This window comes from Peromyscus leucopus, chromosome 1 (assembly GCF_004664715.2).
Source record: "Peromyscus leucopus breed LL Stock chromosome 1, UCI_PerLeu_2.1, whole genome shotgun sequence".
NCBI lineage: Eukaryota > Metazoa > Chordata > Mammalia > Rodentia > Cricetidae > Peromyscus > Peromyscus leucopus.
The window spans coordinates 77,012,356-77,031,557 of NC_051063.1; the positions used below are offsets into that span (position 1 = coordinate 77,012,356).

Here is a 19,202-nt window from a genome sequence, read left to right on the forward strand (position 1 = left end):
GTCTTCTGGCCTCCGTGGACACCCGCGCGCGCACGCACGCACACACACACACACACACACACGGTTTCTCTGTATAGCTTTGCGCCTTTCCTGGAGCTCACTTGGTAGCCCAGGTTGGCCTCGAACTCACAGAGATCCGCCTGGCTCTGCCTCCCGAGTGCTGGGATTAAAGGCGTGTGCCACCACCGCCCGGCCACAGTCTCTTTTTAATTAAGTCTTTAAAAAGAGTGACCCCTACAAGCAACTTTGAAGAGGCACGTGCAACTTGTTACGCATGCGCTCTATCTTCTCAATGATTGGCGTGCGCTTGTATTTTCTACTTTTCCTTAACAACGGTCACCGGGGAGACTAGATCGGGAAGACGCCCCCTGTGGATTGGCTGCCACTCGCTTCACCGCCTGTGGAGAACCACTAGAAGGGGCAGGTCCGGGCACTGCAGCGGGAGAGCTGGCTGTCCCAGATCCCAGGCAAGAGAGCGCCTGGCTGTGGCTCAGAAGGACGCAGAGATGATCAGCCCCACATCCAGCCAGATCATGGGTGTCAAGGTGCGGTCGGAATCTGAACAGCTCCCCAAACTGCAGCAGGAACTGGAGAGGTGTCCCAGCTCGGTGGGTGGCTTGGCCATGAGGACTGGAACAGACTTGCCGACCGAGTCCGCTGCATCGGCCACTACCTTTGTGGACCTGGCTGAAGACCCTGGAGCCAACTTATTCCCGGTGAGGGCCGGACAGAGTTGTCCACTAGTGAATATTTATAACAGGTTTCCTGGTGAGGCGCCGCCAGCCACTATGTTTACTAACGTTCGAGACATTTCTGGAGTTGCCGTGTTAATAGGCTGCTAAATAGTATTTAAAGCCCACCAAAACCAAGCCTCGCCCCCTTTACTACACATGAAATCCTAGCATTCTCAGACCCGCTAGACATTCACGACGGGCCATGGGGCCGCGTACTGTAATAGCTCCTCTTTCTATAAGCTGTTTCCTCTCCACAGCCGCCGCTACCCCAGCCCCGGATCTGTATGTGGTGAGTGTGGAGAGCCCGGGGGGGGGGAATCACACCTCTCATTTTTATTATTCCTTTAAGGTCTCCCCAACAGTCTTATCCAGCTGCCAGGGCACCCCAGTTTTACAGATGAAGAGACTGAGCTGAGAGATGCTCAAGGTGACTAAGTCACCAGTGTTCCAGGCTCCTCAGTCCAAGGTGGCAGTGTGAGAAGACAGACAAGTACCAAGCATGTAAACATGATGGAGCACTGTGCAGATTGATACCAAGACCCTGAGGGACTTCACCATGGTCACACACAGCAAGACAAGAACTCAGATTTTCTTATCATTGGATTTATAGATAAAAGGTTTCCTAAGGGTTCAGCTAGAGTCTAGATCCTAGACCATAACGTTCTTCACTTACAGTGGAAGTGAGGCCCACAAAAATGACTTAGCAAGTTAGCCAAGCCTCAACTCCTGATCCCCAATCCAATGCCCTAGAAGTCATGGCCCCATTGGGGAAGTTATATGAGCCATCAATAATTTGTCTCATCTTTTCCTGACAGGAAATACCTGGACATCCATTCTATGCACAGACTGGAGAAGGCAGCCACTGTGGAAGAGATGAGAGAGTATGGTTTGAGTTGGGAGAGACAGAGCTGGGGCGGGGGGGGGGGGGGGACGACGGGGGGGGGGGACGGGACACACACACAAGGAATGGCAAGGTAAAGCATAGAGTGTCAGGTGATGGGATGAGGAGAGGCTTGTGTCTAGGGCTGCAGAGGCAGCTCAGTGGTTAAGAGCACTGGCCGTTCTTCCAGAGGACCCCGGTTTGGTTCCCAGCACGCACATGGTCTGTAATTCCAGTTCCCAAGGATCCAACACCCTCTTCTGACCTCCCTGGGTACCAGACAAACACATGGTACACATACACACATGCAGGCAGAATACCCATGCCCACATAATAAAACTAAATCCTGAGGTGAGGGTGGGTGGGGGAACCCGGCTAGTCACTCATTCCTTCCTCTCCCTCCCAAGGGTTCTGGCTGAGCTCTTGGAGCTTGGCTGTCCTGAGCAGAGCCTACGGGATGCCATTATCTTGGACCTCTTTTCCCATGTGCTCATCTTCTGCCGCCAGCAGGGCTTTTCACTAGAGCAGACATCAGCAGCTTGTGCCTTGCTCCAAGATCTTCACAAGGCCTGTGTTGGTGAGAGGGAGGCAGCCACCGAAAGCTTTGAGCCCCAGGAGAGGAGGCTGGGCTAGCACAAGTGACTGTGGGAAGCAGAAGTAGGGAGACTGCCATCAGGGACTTTTGTTCCACTCTAACTAGTATTACTGTACCACGTTTTTATCACCTTTGAGGTCTGTTTCCTTATTGATAAATGAAACATATGTTAATAGTGTTATGGGTCTGTTCTGAGAAATATATAAATTGGGGGCTGGGGATGTAGCCCAGTTAGTAGAGTGCTTGCCTAGCATCTGCAAAACCCGGGGTTCAGTTTCAGCACTGTGTAAATCAGGTGGGGTGGCACACACCTGTGAGAATCAGAAGTTCAAGGTCATCCTCAATTATGAAGTGAGTTCAAGGCTATCCTGGGCAACAGGAGACCCTCTCTCAAAAACAAAGTACCACGAGGCAGTGGTGGTGCAGGCCTTTAACCCCAGCAGTTGGGAAGCAGAGGCTGGCGGATCTCTGTGAGTTCGAGGCCAGCCTGGTCTACAGAGTGAGATCCAGGACAGCCAAGGCTACATAGAGAAACCCTGTCTCAAAAAAACAAACAAAAAAAAAAAAAAAAAAAAAAAAAACCCCCCCCCCAAAAAAAAGAAAAGGAAAGGAAAAAGGAAAAACAAAAAAAAGAAAGAAAAAAAAAAAGAAAAGAACAAAGTAGCTTCCTGATGCCAGGTCTGGTGGGCTCAAGCCTGAAACCCCTGTGCTCAGGAGGCTGAGGCAGGAGCAATGCCATCAGTTTGAGGTCAACTTGAGTTACACAGTGAGCTCCACACTAGCCTGAAGTACAGAATGAAACGCTGCCTCTGAAACCTCCTAGGAAAGTCTATAGTGAGAACTTGATATTTGTTGAGTGAATGAACGAAACAAGCCAGGCCTTACTCTGAGATCTGTCCACTTCTGAACCCCCTGCTCTGCAGCAGTGGGGTGAAAGGGCAGGGGGCAGAGGGCTGACCGCTTCACCTCGCTTTCTTCCAGCCACCCCTTTGGGCAACGTGGAGGAATGCTACCGCTACTTTACCAGCAGCCTCTTTTGCCATGGAGTCAGGGTAAGGGCTAGCCCAAACCCCTGGTTTCTCCCACCACCTTCTTCCTCTGAAGGTGCCCTGGGGTCCACCCCTGCTCACAGACAGCTGTGCCTTTGGAGGCCAAGCTAGGTGGGCTTCTGGAGGCTGTCAGGGCACTTAACTCCTAATTGCCATCACAGCGGCCCCCTTTCAGCATCGACCTCTTTAAAGAGGAACAGCTGCTGGCGCTGGCAGACTATGTGGTCAACACCTACTTCCGCCACTTCAAGCTCTACAAATACGTCTTCACACCCCAGGTACTGTGTACAGGCATCGAGTGGCCCCGTCTCCCCTTCCTCTTCCGGCAGGTGCTGTCCTCTCAACCTCCCTCTTCCCTTGTTTCCCCAGGTTCGCCTGGACCTATCTTTGACTTACATGGGGCTACAGCTACCCAAGTCCTGGCCAGAGGGTAAGATGGGTACAGATGGGCCAGGCTGGGACTGTGCCGGGGCTGGGACTAAGGCCTCTTCCTGCTCTGGCGTGCAGAGAGAGAAGATGGTGAGGCCGCAGGAGAACAAGGAGCTTCTCCACCGGAGGAAGAGCCAGAAACCGTGACCCAGCCAGAACAACAGCCAAGTGAGCACCGTTAGGGGTTAAGGTGCCCTGGGACTCTGGGTCAAGGTCAAATGAAGGGTTTGGGTCTATTTGAGTTCATTGCCCTACACACACCATTTTGTTTTCAAAAAAACAAATACTGGGGGATGAAATTAGAGCCGTTGCTTAAGTATCTTACCCCAAACTGTGTATCCTCAGCCCACCCCCCAACCCTCTCTTTTGGGGACAGGGTCTATTTAGTCCTGCCTGTTCTGGAACTATGTAGATCATGCTGGCCTCAAACTCCTAGGGACCCTCCTGCGTCTGCTGCTTAACTGCTGAGCCATCGCTCCAGTCCCTGGTTTTATTAGAGACAGAAAGAGAATGTGTGTGGAGGTCAGAGGGCTTTGGGGGTCAGCCCTCCTTCCACCTCTGTGGCTTCTGAGGACTGAACTCAGGTGGTCAGGCTTCTAGAGCAAGCTCTTTACCCACCGAACCCTCCCGCCAACTCTTGTTTTATCTTTTTTCTTTCTTTTTTTTTTTTTTTTTGGTTTTTCAAGACAGGGTTTCTCTGCGTAGCTTTGCACCTTTCCTGGAACTCACTTGGTAGTCCAGGCTGGCCTCGAACTCACAGAGATCCGCCTGCCTCTGCCTCCCAGAGTGCTGGGATTAAAGGCGTGTGCCACCACCGCCCGGCTGTTTTATCTTTTTGAAACATGGTCTTGCTGTGTAGCCCAGGCAGCTTTGAACTCAAGACCCCCTGTTCAAGCTCCTGAGAGATGGGGTGGTTGAAATGCTCCACTATACCCAGCTAGGGACGTAGTTTCGGTTCTTGTGTCCCCTAAAATTTCTTGAGATTTGTTTCTTTTTATTCCATGTGTCTGGCTGTTTTGCTTACATGGGCATCTGTGTACCACATGTGTGCAGAACCCACAGAGGAGAGAAAAGGTCTGAATGCCCTTGGAACTGGAGTTACAGATGGTCGTGAGCGCCATGTGGGTGCCGAGAACCGAACCTGGATCCTCTGGAAGAGCAGTCAGTCCCCTGAACCACACTGAGCTGTCTCTCCAGCCCCATGTCCCTCTCTAAATAATTCCTTATGCCAAAGTCCAGATAACAGTGTGACTCCCAGGGTGTTGCTATGCGTAGAAAAGGTGACCCCACAAAGAGAATGACGGGAGAGGGCTTGACAACAGCAAGTACAGACCTGGCAATGCTAGGGTCCAGAATGCCTGCTTCCAAACATGCTGTGCATATTAACTCAATCCTGTGGTCAAAGAATAGGTACCATGCATGTTTTTCATGAGGAGGCTGCCTGATGTCAGACTCACGTGCAGTCAGAATCGGAATCCAGAGAGTGTATTTGGCCACTGTGCCCAGCTGACAGAACCAAAGCAGCACTCGGCATGGCTCATCCCCAGGTTAACCCCGTCCCCTCCTCTCCCTGCAGGTGAGGTGTGCATCCTCCAAACCTATATCAAGACCCAGCTGAGCAAGGAGCTGAGGCAGCTGCAGCAGCTGGTAGAGGAGCGGCTCAAGGAGAGCGAGGAAAGGATGAGCAGCAAACTGGCCGCCCTGGAGCGGCCCTCTCAGCCCCCGCCCAGCAAAGGCAAGGCCAAGACCAAGTGACCCCCAGCATCTTCTCCAATAAAGACCTGGCCAGAGCAACCCGTCCCCCGCCTTCACGGGCACCCTCGTGCTTCCCGGTGCAGCCGGACCGCAGACATGGCGCTGGCTGTCCCAGGCTCGTAGCAGTTTTATTTCAGATGCATCACAGACAGCGATGACAAGGCCAGGCACAGCGTGGGGAGAGGCTCCCTTCCACCTCAGCCCTGACCTCCCAGTCCAGGGTGGGTAGAGGTGGAGGGCTGGTTTCTGCGACGAGTAGCATTATCAGTGGTAGACTTGGCAAGGCAGGGCTAAGGTCTGAGACCCAACAGGCTGGAATGATAAAAAAAAAAAAAATCTCCTCCTGGAGAGTCCTGCTTTCTGGCTTGTCCGAGATGAGGTCCTAGCCCAGCACCTGTGCAGTCTCACCCTCTGTGATGGCGTTGGAGTCCCCTTCTTCTTCAGGGGCCACACCAGAGAGAGGCCTCGGAGGCTGGTGCTGGAAGAGGGCGGCCCGGTTCTGCTGCTCGCCCTTCTTCACCCAGTGCCCGTAGAGGCGGAAGGCACAGTTGTCGATGAGGCGCCGGACTGGCCGCAGGGCGTAGGGGTCTCTCAACAGTGCAGTCTTGGTTAGCGGTCGTAAACGGTGAGTGCTTAAGGCCACTCGTCCAGCGGCCAGTATTGTCCACACTGCCACCTGGGGAAAGGGACAGTATTTGCCCCACTAAAGCATCCAGCACAGGGAACAGGGCAAGGCCCAGGCGTAGACCCCGCCACTCTCAGGCTTACCCGGAACTTCTGTCGTGGTGTGAGGTTCCAGGGTTGGCTGCCTTCACAGCGCTCAAAGAAGGGATGCTGCAGGGCCTGCTCGGCCGTCAGGCGCTCCTCGGGATCCACCTGCAGCAGCCTTGAGATCTAGAGAAACCTTAGAGCATCAGAGTCAGATCCTGGGCCTTCCCTGGCGTCCTCTCACGGCCCCTCCCCTACTCACCAGATCTTTGACGGTGTTTGAACGATCATCCCACTCGGGGGAACTAAACTGGTATTGACCTTCCATGATCATGCGCAGCATTAGGATCTGGCGCCGGTGCCAGAATGGTGGTGAGCCAGCCAGAAGTGTGAACAGGATCACCCCACAGGCCCAGCTGAGAAGGAGACCATGGTTAGGCTGGCCTGGGTAACAAGCAGGACATGACACACAGAAGGGGACGGAAAGACGACACAAACTCACAGGTCGACTTCCTTGCCGTAGCCCGGATGGGTTTCATCCATGGAGCATCTAAGGATCTCTGGTGCTAGATACCCTGGAGTCCCACACAACTCTGGGGAGAGAGGGCAGAAGACCGAGGGAATGCCACCAGCCCTGCACAGAGCCTTCTCAGTTCTGCTGAGCCTCAGAGCAAGGCCATGTCCCTAGCTAACCAGCTCCATCCCTGCCGCCGCTGACAGGCCTGCCTAGGAATGCGCATACTCAGTTTGGGAAGGGACTTCAAGGCCTTCCTCAACCACATCTTTCCCCTCCTCCACCTTCAAGCCAAGCCAAGCTACACACTCCTCCATACATCTTGTTACCACGTTATTAGATACGTAATACACGTGAAAAGCAAAATTCAAAGTTTGGCTGCGTTACTTTCTGCCAAGCCTATTCTCCCTTTCATAGGCTCCACTCTGAGTGGCACCCCCACCCAGCCAACGGAGAGCAAACAGAAACAGGGGTTCTTTTTGATTCTTTTAAATTTGAAAGACAGGGTTTTTTTTTTTCTTCTAGGACCTAGGGTTTCATACATACTAATCAAGTATTCTACCACTGAGCTCTATCCCCAGCCTGGGATCTTTTTTTTTTTTTTTCAGACAGGATCTTACTGTGTAGCTTTGGCTGGCTTGGACCTAACTCATTATGTGGAGCAGGCTGCCCTCATACTCAGATCTGCCTGCCTCTACTTCCTGAAAAGAGAGCATGCTACCACGGCCGGCCGGCACAAGCCTGGAACTCCTTAAAAAGCACATATGGAGCGGGGCAGGTAGTCTCTGTTTAAAACCCTTCCTTGAGCTGCATATGGTCTACATGAACTATGCTGCTCTACAGAGCGAGTCCCAGGACAGACAGGGCTGTAGAGAGTCCCTGTCTCAAAACCAAAAACCCCACAAAACCCCAAAACCCTTCCTTGGTTCTCTATCATGGCATCAGGATTGGGTCTAGGTTCCTCCATCACTTACACAAATCTGTATTTTTGGTTTCTTTTTACCACTCAAAGGTAACAATTCTTTGATTTCAGAAATTCCAAACTATTCCATGTTGTACTTCTAAGAGAATTTAATAAGCCTAAATGGAAAAAGACTGGGAACAAGTATTTGAGAATCTAGCACATACTAAGAGCTCAATTAGATGGTCTTGAGGTAGACGTACTTTTCCCAAGCTTACTATCTTTCAGGAAGCAAGAAAGAAGTAGCAGAGTGTAAGCCATGTGATAAAAAAAATACAAAAACAGGGGAACTTCCCTGAGTGGAGGTTTAAGGTGAAACCCTAATCAAGCCATGAAAGAGGGTGAAGCAGGCAGGCAAAGGATTCCAAAGAGAGGTGTGTGGAGACCCAAAGGGAAACGAAGTACAGCATCCGCAAGTTACAGTCAGGCTGTGCAAAACCTGGGTGAGCGACTTGGGAAGTCATGTCATGTCTTCACGCCTAGTTATAGAAAGGAGACTCCGACGCTATTTATCTCCCGCTACTGTTGAGATTAGGGAAGTAGGCCACAGCACAGAAATTTGGTGTGGTATCTGCCCATGGTAAATGCCCATTATTTCATAGCTATTAGTACGTGCAGTGCAAAACCAAAAAGGGCAAGATAGCTTATGAATAGCTCTTGGAATTCTTACACTTGAATTTGCTTAAAGTTTTCCACCTGCATTAGAAATTGTGTGTGTGTGTGTGTGTGTGTGTGTGAGTGAGACATGTGTAGGCCAATGCTGACATTGGCCATCTTCCTCAGTTGTCTTTTACTTTATATATTTAGGCAAGATCTCTCACTTGAGCCCAAAGCTCCACTCATTCAGACAGTCCAATTAGCCAGTTTACTCCAAGGATCCTGTCTCCTTGCCTCCTACCTGCTGGTACTTCCATGGCGACTGCCATCTAAACTCTGGTCCTCAAACTGACAGGGTAAATGCTTTATCTGCTGGGCCATTTTCGCAGTCCCAGAAATATTTCTTTCTTCTTCTTCTTCTTTTTATTTATTTATTTATTTATTTATTTTTTTTAAGTATTTATTGTGTGTACAGTATTCTGCCTGCATGTATGCCTGCTTGCCAGAAGAGGGCATCAGATCCCACTATAGATGGCTATGAGCCACCGTGTGGTTGCTGGGAATTGGACTCAGGACCTCTGGAGGAGCAGCCAATGCTCTTAACCTCTGCGCCATCTCTCCAGCCCCCCAGAAATATTTCTTATCACGGTGAATGCAAAACATCGTGCGAGCTCTGGCTCCCAGGCCCCAGGTGAGATGCTCTACAGGGCTGGCTGGCTGCACAGACCAGGCCCTCCCAGCAGTGAAGCACCACACAGAGGTCTTGTTTTAGCTACACTTCAAACAAACTGCCGGGTCCTTCTAGCCCCACTCTTTCTTTCCTCCTAGGACAAAGTCCAGCTCGGGAGGCCCCCCCTCTGTGGATCCCTCAGGTTGAACAGTGTTCCTTTCTTCTAGCTTCCTTGGCATAGTCTTCTGCTTATCCATCTCCAATCTCCCAGGTAAAGAAGGCCACTGAGTTGCACAAAGCCTTTTTGCATCAAGAGGATACTCAGCACTGGGCGGTGGGGGCGCACGCCTTTAATCCCAGCACTCGGGAGGCAGAGCCAGGTGGATCTCTGTGAGTTCGAGGCCAGCCTGGTCTACAGAGCGAGATTCAGGACAACCAAAGCTACACAGAGAAACCCTGTCTTGAAAAACAAAAAACAAAACAAAAAAAAAAAAAAAAAAAAAAAAGAGGGTACTTAGCATGTGTTCACTTTATTTTCCTTGGCATCTGGGACTCAGTTCTCAACCTGGCCAGCCACCCTCAAGCATGGGTCTCCTTCCCTCCCAAGTCTCGAAAGGCACCTGGTCCCCTCACCTCGAAGCTTTTCACCAGGTTCCAAATGGCAGGAGAACCCAAAATCTGAAAGGCGGATCTGCATATTGTCGTCTAGGAGAATATTCTCAGGCTTCAGGTCTCGGTGTACAATGTTGTTGGCATGGAGAAAGCTCACTGCTTCCAGCAGAGACCTCATGATGGACCTGGGTGAGGCACAGACTAAGTCCTCTTCTGTTTCTCCCGGCACCACTCCCCTGGACATCCCAGGGGCATTGGGCTCTACCAGTACCTGGTTTCCTTTTCTGAGAGGGCCACCTTCTCCGTGAGATAGTCAAATAGCTCTCCTTTCCGCATCCTAAGGGAGGGGGGGAGGGGGAGAAGAGGCAGATGCACCCTATTGAGAAGAGGTCAAGGCTAGTGAAGAGAGAAACCTCTGTGGCCAGCAGAAGCATGGGAGAGAACATTCCAGGAGTGAGCTGCATTCCAGGGCAGTTTTTGACACAGTGGGTCAGTGGCTGAAATGTCCTTAATGTGCCATGAAGGGACACTTTTAGTAAAAAGAGTGATTTCTTGTGACAGTAATTCACAGGAGGTCTTTCTTATCTGAGAGGAACTATAGCTGTAAGAGACCTCTTAAAGTTAATATTTAGAACATGGGCCAAAAGTTCAATTAACACTTACCAAAAGGTAGAATGAAACTATTTTGGAATTTGCTATTTTATCATTCTTTAAAACTGAGGTCACAGCCAAGTGTGGTGACACACACCTTTATCCCAGCATTTGGGAGGCAAAGGCAGAAGGATTTTTGTGAGTTCAACACCAGACTAGCCAGGGCTACAAAGTGAGATCCTGTTTCTAAAAAACAAAACAAAACAAAAAACCAAAACCAACCCCCACCCAAAATACATACAAAAATAAGCATAATAAAATTGAGGTTATAATTACAATTCTGATCAACACTCAAAGCAGATTGTCATTGACCTGCAACATTTCCTATTTCCCCTGAGATTTCTGCAGAGGGCCATTTGACAGCTTCGTGAATGTTTTTCTGGAGGTCTCTGTTCATCTTTGGTATTGAGATGACTCCCTCCTCTTCCAGACACAGGGTCTTGGTACGTAGCCCACGCTGGCCTTGAATCTGCAATCCTCTTACCTCAGCCTCTGGAGTACTGGGATTACAGGCACGATGCCTGGCTAAAAAACACTCTTGAAATCCGTTGCGCTCTATCATATAACAGAACATCAGATCCAGATCAACCAAAGCAAAAGAACCCACAGGCAGAGGTGGGCAGCAGTGCAGTATGGTAACTGAGGAAAGACTGCTGAGTGAGGAACTTTTATAAGGAATTAGTTCATTGGTGAATACTTGGTGCCTAGTCTTTTCCATCCCAGTCATTTTATAACCATGAGGTGCTGGGACAGGGACCATTTTGATTGATCACTCTTGAAATATTTGCCTCTATCATGGCACATAGAAGAAGGCCTGCACCTTGGGCTTTCAGGGAGGCAGAGCAAGACGTAAATAGAGTGGTCCCTGCCCACAGGGCTGTAACACTGGGACCACACATGGAGGCAAGGAATAGGCTTCTCGGATGGGCGGGGTGATACTCACAGGTCAAACACCAGGAACATGAAGCTAGAAGACTCGTAGGAATCGATGAGAGTGACTGGGGAAAGAGGCAGAAAGGCAGAGAGAGATGGAAAGGATACACATCACAGGTGCTTTTCCACCCAAAGGCAGCACTAGACTATCATACTGGGAAGGAAGGAGTACCAAGGAGGCCACAGGGACCCAAAGACTGGCCGTTCTTGGAGGTAGAGAGTGAGGAGGAAGAGCAGAGAGGCCTACAGGCAATTCTAGGGTTTGGGTTAGGAACAGGGCTAGCAGACATGGGGGTGTCGACCAGCAGGGACAGGGAATGCAGCCTCACTGATATGGGGGTGGCCAGCGACCTGGCGAAGGATGTTCATCTCTCGCTGTGTGGCTTCCCGAACCTCCTCCAGCTGCTCAGGACTCAGCCGCTCAGCTGTCACCTCCATGATCTTCACCGCGAACTCATCACCAGTAGCCCGATGGACGCAGCGGCGGACCACAGAGCTCACGCCTCTAGCAGAATCAAATGATTGTCAAGTCAGGCCCCCCTACTCTCTTCAGCTTCCTCACCCTTTTTCTTTCCTCCCTCTCTTCCTCTCTTCCTTTATTTTAATTAATTAATTGCGACAGGGTTTCACTGTATAGTTCTGGCTATTCTGGAACTAACTATGTAGAACAGGGTGGCCTCGAACTCAGAGATCTGACTGCACTTGCCTTCCAAGTGCTGGGATTAAAGATGTCTGTCACTATATCCACAAGACTGAGTCTTGTTATGTTGCTATGTAGCCCAGCCTGGCCCTGAACTCAATCCTCTTGCCTCAGCTACTTAAATTCTGAGATCACAAGCAGGCACCACATCTGGCTTTTACATCCTTACCTCCATATGTAATCGAGCCTTTGGACCATTGTACTTGCTACACCAGACTCTGAAGACCTATGTGACGACAGCACTTGTACCAGAGGGACAAACCCTGCCTACAATAGCTTCAGTGTCCTCCGGCAGGTTCGTACCAACCAGCAAGTTGCCACACAAAGCCCACAGGAACTCCGGCAGAGAACTTGGGTGAAATACAGACTAGATCAGGCTTACACACTGAGCAAAGCTTTTCACGGTCCCAGAGTTTGCCCCTGGCAGGAAGTGGCAAGAAACTATCTCCAGTCTCCATCCAAACCCCAAACCTGCCTGTACCTTGTCACACTCTACGTGTAAGAAAAGACCTGTTAAGACTAAGACCTCGGGTGTAGGCCCCAAATCTGCCACCAGCTGATCCAGAATGACCCAATGACTCATCTGGACTTAACCTTCTTGTTCTTTTTTTGTTTGTTTGTTTTTGTTTTGTTTTTCAAGACAGGTTTTCTCTGTGTAGCATTGGAACCTGTCCTGGATCTCACTCTGTAGACCAGGCTGGCCTTGAACTCACAGAGATCCGCCTGGCTTTGCCTCCCCAGTGCTGAGATTACAGGTGAGTGCCACCACCACCCGGCTGGACTTTATCTTCTACAACTCTGAAACGTGGACAAAAATATCTCAACGGGATGTTGAAAATGTTAGTAAGATAGGGGCAGGAAAGTCCATTTGGCTTTTGTAAGAGGCACATGGATTTCCATGCGTGGGTTCTGTCATCAAAGCATTTCTTATGCTGATTTCCTGGCTGTCCTTTACATGGCCTTACCTGAGGTGTTCTCTTTTGCATCCATTGCTTCCTACACTAAGTCCCTTTGTTTAGAATCTTGTCATCCATATCACAGTAAATGGCAAAACACAAATTTATTGAGTGTCAGGTCAAATGTAGTGTAGCCAATGGGTCGTTATGTTACCTTTTGGCCATATCTTACCTGGACCATCAATACTTTCACCTCTTCCTACTGTCTTATTCTTGGTCACTTTATGGTCTAATTGGCATGTATGTATGTATGTATGTATGTATGTATGTATGTATGTATGTATGTATGTAGTGGAACCCAGGACCTCACACATGCTAGGGAAGCATTCTACAACTAAGCTACATTTCCAGTCTCTAGTCAACTCATCTTTAATAAACTTCATTTAAGAATCTTGTAATTTCAGGAAGTTCAAAGGCTCAAGTCATCTAGACAGACTAATTGCTACCTCCACCAATCCTGTGTCTGCTGTTCTCTGGTAGAAAGGAACAATTCCCTCCTCAAGCATCCCATAAGCCTTTTATTTTAATATCACTTATTCTTTTTTTTTTTTTTTTCTTTTTTTTTTGGTTTTTCGAGACAGGGTTTCTCTGTGTAGCTTTGTGCCTTTCCTGGAGCTCACTTGGTAGCCCAGGCTGGCCTCGAACTCACAGAGATCCGCCTGGCTCTGCCTCCCGAGTGCTGGGATTAAAGGTGTACGCCACCAGTGCCCAGCTTCCACCAAGTTCTTTTAACACTGTAGACTTTCATCCATGAACAATCTGATACACTTGGAAAAGTGATTTATTAATAGTATCCAAGCTGGGCATGGTGGTGGCCCACGCCTTTAATGCCAGTGCTTGGGAGGCAGAAGCAAGAGGACCTCTGAGTTCAAGGCCAGCCTGGTCTACAGAGTTCCAGGGCTACACAGAGAAACCCTGTCTCAAACAAGACAAAACAAAACAAAAAAAAAAAGAATGCAATTAATTTATTTGTAAGAAAGGCAAGATGTAAAAGAGGAGGAGAAAGACAAGTGGGGGTGCCTCTACAGGAATCTGGGGGTGCCACCTCTGATCTGCCTCCTCCAAAACGACTGTTTCCCTTGGAAGTGGAGTCAATATTTGATTCTTCCCTACAGCTCTTATGCTTTCTGCATCCTCCTTACCTTGTCCCAAATCCTCTGACACCTCAGGATTTGGATGTGGGCTCTTTTCCTTAATACACTCTGTGGTGGTTTGAATGAAGATAACTCCCCACAGGCACATACGTTTGAATGCATGCTCCCTAGGAAGTGGAACTGTTTGGGAAGGGTTAGGAGGTGTGTCACTGGGGATGAGCGTTGAGGATTCAAAAGTCTAGGGCAGGCCAAGTTTTGCTGTATCTGCCAGCTGCTTGTAGATAAGATGTAAGCGGGCAGGCACCGCTCCAGCACTGCCTGCCACCATGCTCCCTGCCAAGACGATGATGGACTGACCCTGCAAAACTGTAAGCAAGCCCCCAATTCAATGCTTTCTTTTATAAGTTGCCTTGGTCATGGTGTTTCCTCACAGCAACAGAACAGTGACTAAGACACAGTCTGTCCCCTGGTGACCTGCATTGGGTCCTAGAAGCTTTAAATATTTATGTGCAACTCACACACTATATTGTCTTTGATCCTTAATTTCTCATTAGAATCCTGGTTCCAACTACTTAATGACATCTCCATGTGATATCGAAATGTGTCTGCCAAGTCTAATGTCACACCCCTGTCTTTCCCAGGCCTCTGAACGTTTCACATAGCAGACCCTGCCAAGCTTCTAAGAGTGGACTCTCAGGTTTTTCTCTCTAGCTCATAGATATCTCCCCAAGTTCCTTGGTAGCTTCTTTGTAAGTGATTGCTAAATGGTCACATGACCCAGGACATGACCCAGCCTTGGCCCCTTTCAAGCTCTCCATTCTCCCTCCTCACAGCTGTTTTTTACATGTTGATGCCTCCCAAATTTATGGCTGTCAACTAGATTTCCTTGAGTTCCAGACTCAAACCCATTTGAAAATGCCATCCACTGGAGCATCTCAAACTTAGTATTTCCAAAATGAAACTCCTGATTTGTTCACTCCATTTCCCAATCTAGTCCTTTCTCAGTCTTCATTTCAGTAAACAGTACTCAAGTGCTCAAAACAAAACCCTAAAAGTCACCTGTCTTCTCTCCTTCCTTCATGACCTCTATCCAGTCTCCTTTGAAACCATGACCTGAACCTGCCCCTCCTCTCCATCTCTGCAGTCACCACTAAACTGCCACCATCACCAGCCCCTTTCCTATCCCACCTCTACAGAAAAGCCAGAAAGAGCTTTTTAAAAAGCTAAGTGTTTTAAGTGCCACCATATGCTAAAAAGTCTCCTAACACAATTATCCAACTCATGCCAAACAACAGCAAAATAGAAGGTGGATTCTGCTTTCACTCTCAGTTAACGGAGGTGCAGGAAGAACCCCGTCCCCGCTCACAAGCGCCCTCACATCATGTTACACAACGTGAGAGCAGGCAGTTGTGCTACAGAAGCCTCAAGTTCCTTATTGTGGCCTGAAGCCCTGCGGTACTCACTTCTCCAACTTCATTTCTTCTGTCTTTCCCGACTCTTACTGCAGTCTAGGCCCCTGCCTCGAGCACTGCACTAAGGGCCCCTCTAAATGAGAAGCCTCCTGCCTCAGCTCAGGACTTACCTGCTCTCATAATTCCAGTTCCTTGGGGCTGAGGAAGCAGCTCTGTGGTAAAGCACTTGTCTACCACGAATGGAACACTAACTTTGACCCCACAAACAGCCAAGGCCTCCTAAACCCCACGCTCCCCTGTCATTTTCTCAGAAGTCTCCTAAAGCTCCTTGTCTGTGGAGGCTTCATTGTGCTAATCCCTGCTGACATTTATTTTTCCCTAACCCTCGCATTAACCTTTATCTTGCTCTCATTCTCTGTCTCTACTGTTAGAATGTAAACTCCAAGACGCACACTTTATGGGTTGGTCCTGTCACCCCTCACCTGGTATCATTAATGTCTAACACAACATAACCAGTATACTATGCTTCTGAAACTAAAACCCATAGAGCATCTGGAGTGATGGCGACCACAGGAGCTTTTATACAGACCTCTACCCAGCTAGCTGGATACCTGGGAACCACCCACGTGCTCCTCTGAACCACTTTAACCGAAATGCAGAGTACAGGCATTGTCTACCCTCTCAGTGTTCAGCTTTGTGTCTGGCGCACAATCAAGTCTGGCGCTTCATTAAGTTTGTTGACTATATAAATGCATGGATTGGAGGGGGAAAGTGTTAACTCAGAATCTAGTTTAGTCACTGTTTTCCACTGACCACTTCCCAACTAGCCAGCCTTCAGAATGAATCGTTTATTCCTGGCTGGGATCCGACTTCGCTGAACCCCTGTATTCCCGGCCACGGCTCACCTGCCAATGACGTCCTTAGGGTCGTACTTCTGGTAAAACTCTCTGGCCGCAGCCCAGTCGGGCAGCTCATCCTCCGGCCCCACGTCCAACGTCATTCTGAAGGATGTGGGGGCCTGCGTGGAGGAAACGGAGGGCAGTGAGGGCAGTGAGGTCCACAGGTTCTGAGACGACGCACATCGTGGCTCCCGGGGGCGCAGCACCTGCGGCTGGGGCGCCAGGGTCCTGGGGGGTGGGGGTGGGGTAGGGGAAGGATCAGGACCGGGAAGACCGCACCGAAGGGCCTAGGGGGAAGGGAGGGTGGCAGGGCAGGGAAGGGGACAGGGAAGGGAGGGGGGAAAGGTGATTCGGAAGAAGGGGGGGGGAAATGGCACAAGTGCGGGCGGCTGTTACCGCGCAAGCGCACTTGGAGACCACTGGGAGGAGGCGCGGGGTCTCGAGCGGAGTGACTCGTGCGGGCAGGGGGAAGGCAATCTAACCTGGGCAAAGACCCTCAGCTGGCTGGCTCGCCCGCGTTTATTCCTCCGCTTTTAACCCGTAGGGCTCCCGCAAAGACTTAAGGCTCCGACCCCGTCACTGCAGCCAATGGGCCCCGCTGCTTGAGGACTAAGCTCAGAAACCCTGCCGATTGGAAAGTGGCAGTCCAATAGAAAGCCGGGAGTCCAGGGCAGGCGAGGGCATTGGAGCGAGAAGTTCCCTAAAGGTCTCCACCATAAGGAGGGGCCTCAGAAACAGCCAATCAATGCATGGCATTTGCTTTTATCCAGTGGTGCTGCAGGTCTGGAAGAGGACACGGAAGTTAGGTTACCGGAAGTGTGGCATCTCTGCAGTAGCTCACGGTCCTCCACTTCTTAATTTGGGACAGGGCCCTCTCAGTTTCCTCCAGGAATCCTCATCGTTTTGTTTTCGAGACAGGGTTTCTCTGTGTAGTCCTGGCTGTTCTGGAACTCGCGCTGTATAGACCAGGCTGGCCTCGAACTCAGCCACCTGCTTCTGCCTCCCAAGTGCTGGGATTAAAGGTTTGTCCCACCACCACCCGGCTAGAATCATCATCTTAATTCGGCTCTTTATTATAATAAGAGCCTGTTCCAAAATTCTTTTATTGTGGAAACTTTAAAATGCGTGTAGCCAGATGTGGTCGCTCACGACTTTAATCCCAGCATTTAGGAGGCAGTGGCAGGTGGATTTCTGTGGCCTGCTTTGTCTACAAAGTGAGTTCTAAGACAACCAGCGCTGTTATACAGAGAATCCCTATCTTGAAAAGCAAAATGAAACAGTATGTATACATAGGCAGCTTTGCTATTTGGTGCCAACTAGGACGTCATCCTGGGCAGCCGACTCCTCCAAGGCTACCGGTCTTGTTCCCAGAAACGTTCTGCTTTAAGTACATTATGTTGTAAGGTTCTGCCTGGAGTGACTTCAAAGCCAGCTCAGTCCTAAAACCCAGGCTCTGGACTAACAGCAATGAAAAAGGTAAAATCCTGATGTTACATTCCAGCAAAAGAGAGATGATAATCTTGTCTTTATTTTTTAGATAGTGTCTCACTATGTAGCCCTGGTTAGCCTCGAGTTTTCTGTGCAGACCAGGCTGGGCTGGACCTCAGCCACTGTCTCCTGAGTGTTGGGATTAAATGTGTGCAAGAGCTCTAGACTTCAGAATGATCTCTCAACAGGGGTTAACCTGGGGATGAGCCATGCCGAGTGCTGCTTCGGTTCTGTCAGCTGGGCACAGTGGCCAAATACACTCTCTGAATTCAGATTCTGACTGCACGTGAGTCTGACATCAGGCAGCCTCCTCATGAAAAACATGCATGGTACCTATTCTTTGACCACAGGATTGAGTTAATATGCACAGCATGTTTGGAAGCAGGCATTCTGGACCCTAGCATTGCCAGGTCTGTACTTGCTATTGTCAAGCCCTCTCCCGTCATTCTCTTTGTGGGGGTCACCTTTTCTACGCATAGCAACACCCTGGGAGTCACACTGTTATCTGGACTTTGGCATAAGGAATTATTTAGAGAGGGACATGGGGCTGGAGAGACAGCTCAGTGTGGTTCAGGGGACTGACTGCTCTTCCAGAGGATCCGGGTTCGGTTCTCGGCACCCACATGGCGCTCACAACCATCTGTAACTCCAGTTCCAAGGGCATTCAGACCTTTTCTCTCCTCTGTGCGTTCTGCACACATGTGGGTTCTGCACACATGTGGGTTCTGCACACATGTGGTACACAGATGCCCATGTAAGCAAAACTGCCAGACACATGGAATAAAAAGAAACAAATCTCAAGAAATTTTAGGGGATACAAGAACCAGTTCCTAGGTGGGCAGTGGTGGCGCACGCCTTTAGTCCCAGCACTCGGGAGGCAGAGCCAGGTGAATCTCTGAGTTCGAGGCCAGCCTGGTCTACAGAGTGAGATCCAGGAAAGGTTCCAAAGCTATGCAGAGAAACCCTGTCTTGAAAAAAACAAAACAAAAAACCCCAAAAACCAAACAAAACAAAAAAATAAAGAAAACCAATTTCTGAACATTGTCTCATTTCTATACGCATGATGGAGCCCTCCCTACACAGCACACAAAACCAATAAAAATGGAATAGGAGAGATGGATCAGTAGTTAAGAGCACTGGCTGCTCTTGCAGCTGACATAGGGTTGGTTCTCAGCACCCATACAGTGGCTCACAACAATCCATAACTTCAGTTCCAGGAGATCTAATGCCCTCTTCTGACCTCTTTGGGCATTAGGCAAGCATATGGCACAGATACCTACAGGCAAGTAAAACACTCGGATATAAAATAAAATTAAAAGAAGGATACAGAAGGTGGAGTTTATTTGCAATTAGGTGTGGTTAATGGAGAGTGGTGGCCACAGCCTAAGTTTAGAGACTGCAGACCCTGGAAGCTGGCTCCAGTGGCAGGTGTAGCAGGCTAAGGCATGAATCGCTGGCCTTGCTCAACTTGGCTTTGGGCCAAGCCAAACAACGCAAGTTAGTTCTGAGATCATTCAGGATGCAGGGGATGACATACATCAGCCCAAAGGTAGTGTCCTAGGAAT

The 19,202-nt window shown here is 49.6% G+C and overlaps 2 protein-coding genes across 4 annotated transcripts; one reads left to right on the forward strand and one right to left on the reverse strand.

The window, feature by feature from the left end:
* The first annotated feature begins 169 nt into the window (after window positions 1-169).
* Window positions 170-5,778, forward strand: Ccdc189 (coiled-coil domain containing 189). Its single transcript, XM_028885588.2, has 9 exons — window positions 170-716; window positions 992-1,023; window positions 1,550-1,615; window positions 2,022-2,191; window positions 3,191-3,261; window positions 3,420-3,536; window positions 3,628-3,688; window positions 3,766-3,855; window positions 5,264-5,778. Exons 1-9 carry the CDS (start codon window positions 507-509, stop codon window positions 5,440-5,442), a joined length of 996 nt encoding a protein of 331 aa, XP_028741421.1. The 5' UTR covers window positions 170-506; the 3' UTR covers window positions 5,443-5,778.
* Window positions 5,546-16,838, reverse strand: Phkg2 (phosphorylase kinase catalytic subunit gamma 2). Of its 3 annotated transcripts, none has more exons than XM_028885586.2 (10): window positions 16,632-16,837; window positions 16,156-16,268; window positions 11,418-11,593; window positions 11,099-11,153; window positions 9,776-9,841; window positions 9,526-9,689; window positions 6,653-6,743; window positions 6,413-6,566; window positions 6,211-6,336; window positions 5,546-6,118 (listed from the first exon to the last, which is right to left on the reverse strand). In XM_028885586.2, the coding sequence occupies exons 2-10, from the start codon at window positions 16,248-16,250 to the stop codon at window positions 5,825-5,827; spliced, it is 1,221 nt and encodes a 406-aa protein (XP_028741419.1). In that variant the 5' UTR covers window positions 16,251-16,268; window positions 16,632-16,837; the 3' UTR covers window positions 5,546-5,824. The 3 variants fall into 3 exon arrangements, with proteins under 3 accessions (XP_028741419.1, XP_028741420.1, XP_037066209.1); XM_028885587.2 differs by having other exon boundaries at window positions 5,552-6,118; window positions 16,156-16,377; window positions 16,632-16,838; XM_037210314.1 differs by lacking the exons at window positions 11,099-11,153; window positions 16,156-16,268; window positions 16,632-16,837 and having other exon boundaries at window positions 5,552-6,118; window positions 11,440-11,547.
* Window positions 16,839-19,202: the final 2,364 nt, after the last annotated feature.

Coding starts and splice junctions, on each gene's coding strand:
- Ccdc189 (XM_028885588.2), top strand. CDS start 507: ATGATCAGCCCCACATCCAGCCAGATCATGGGTGTCAAGGTGCGGTCG. Junction 3,262..3,419: donor TCTTTTGCCATGGAGTCAGG/GTAAGGGCTAGC, acceptor TTGCCATCACAG/CGGCCCCCTTTCAGCATCGA. Junction 3,689..3,765: donor ACCCAAGTCCTGGCCAGAGG/GTAAGATGGGTA, acceptor TCTGGCGTGCAG/AGAGAGAAGATGGTGAGGCC.
- Phkg2 (XM_028885586.2), bottom strand. CDS start 16,250: ATGACGTTGGACGTGGGGCCGGAGGATGAGCTGCCCGACTGGGCTGCG. Junction 6,337..6,412: donor CAAACACCGTCAAAGATCTG/GTGAGTAGGGGA, acceptor AGGTTTCTCTAG/ATCTCAAGGCTGCTGCAGGT. Junction 6,119..6,210: donor CACCACGACAGAAGTTCCGG/GTAAGCCTGAGA, acceptor CCCTTTCCCCAG/GTGGCAGTGTGGACAATACT.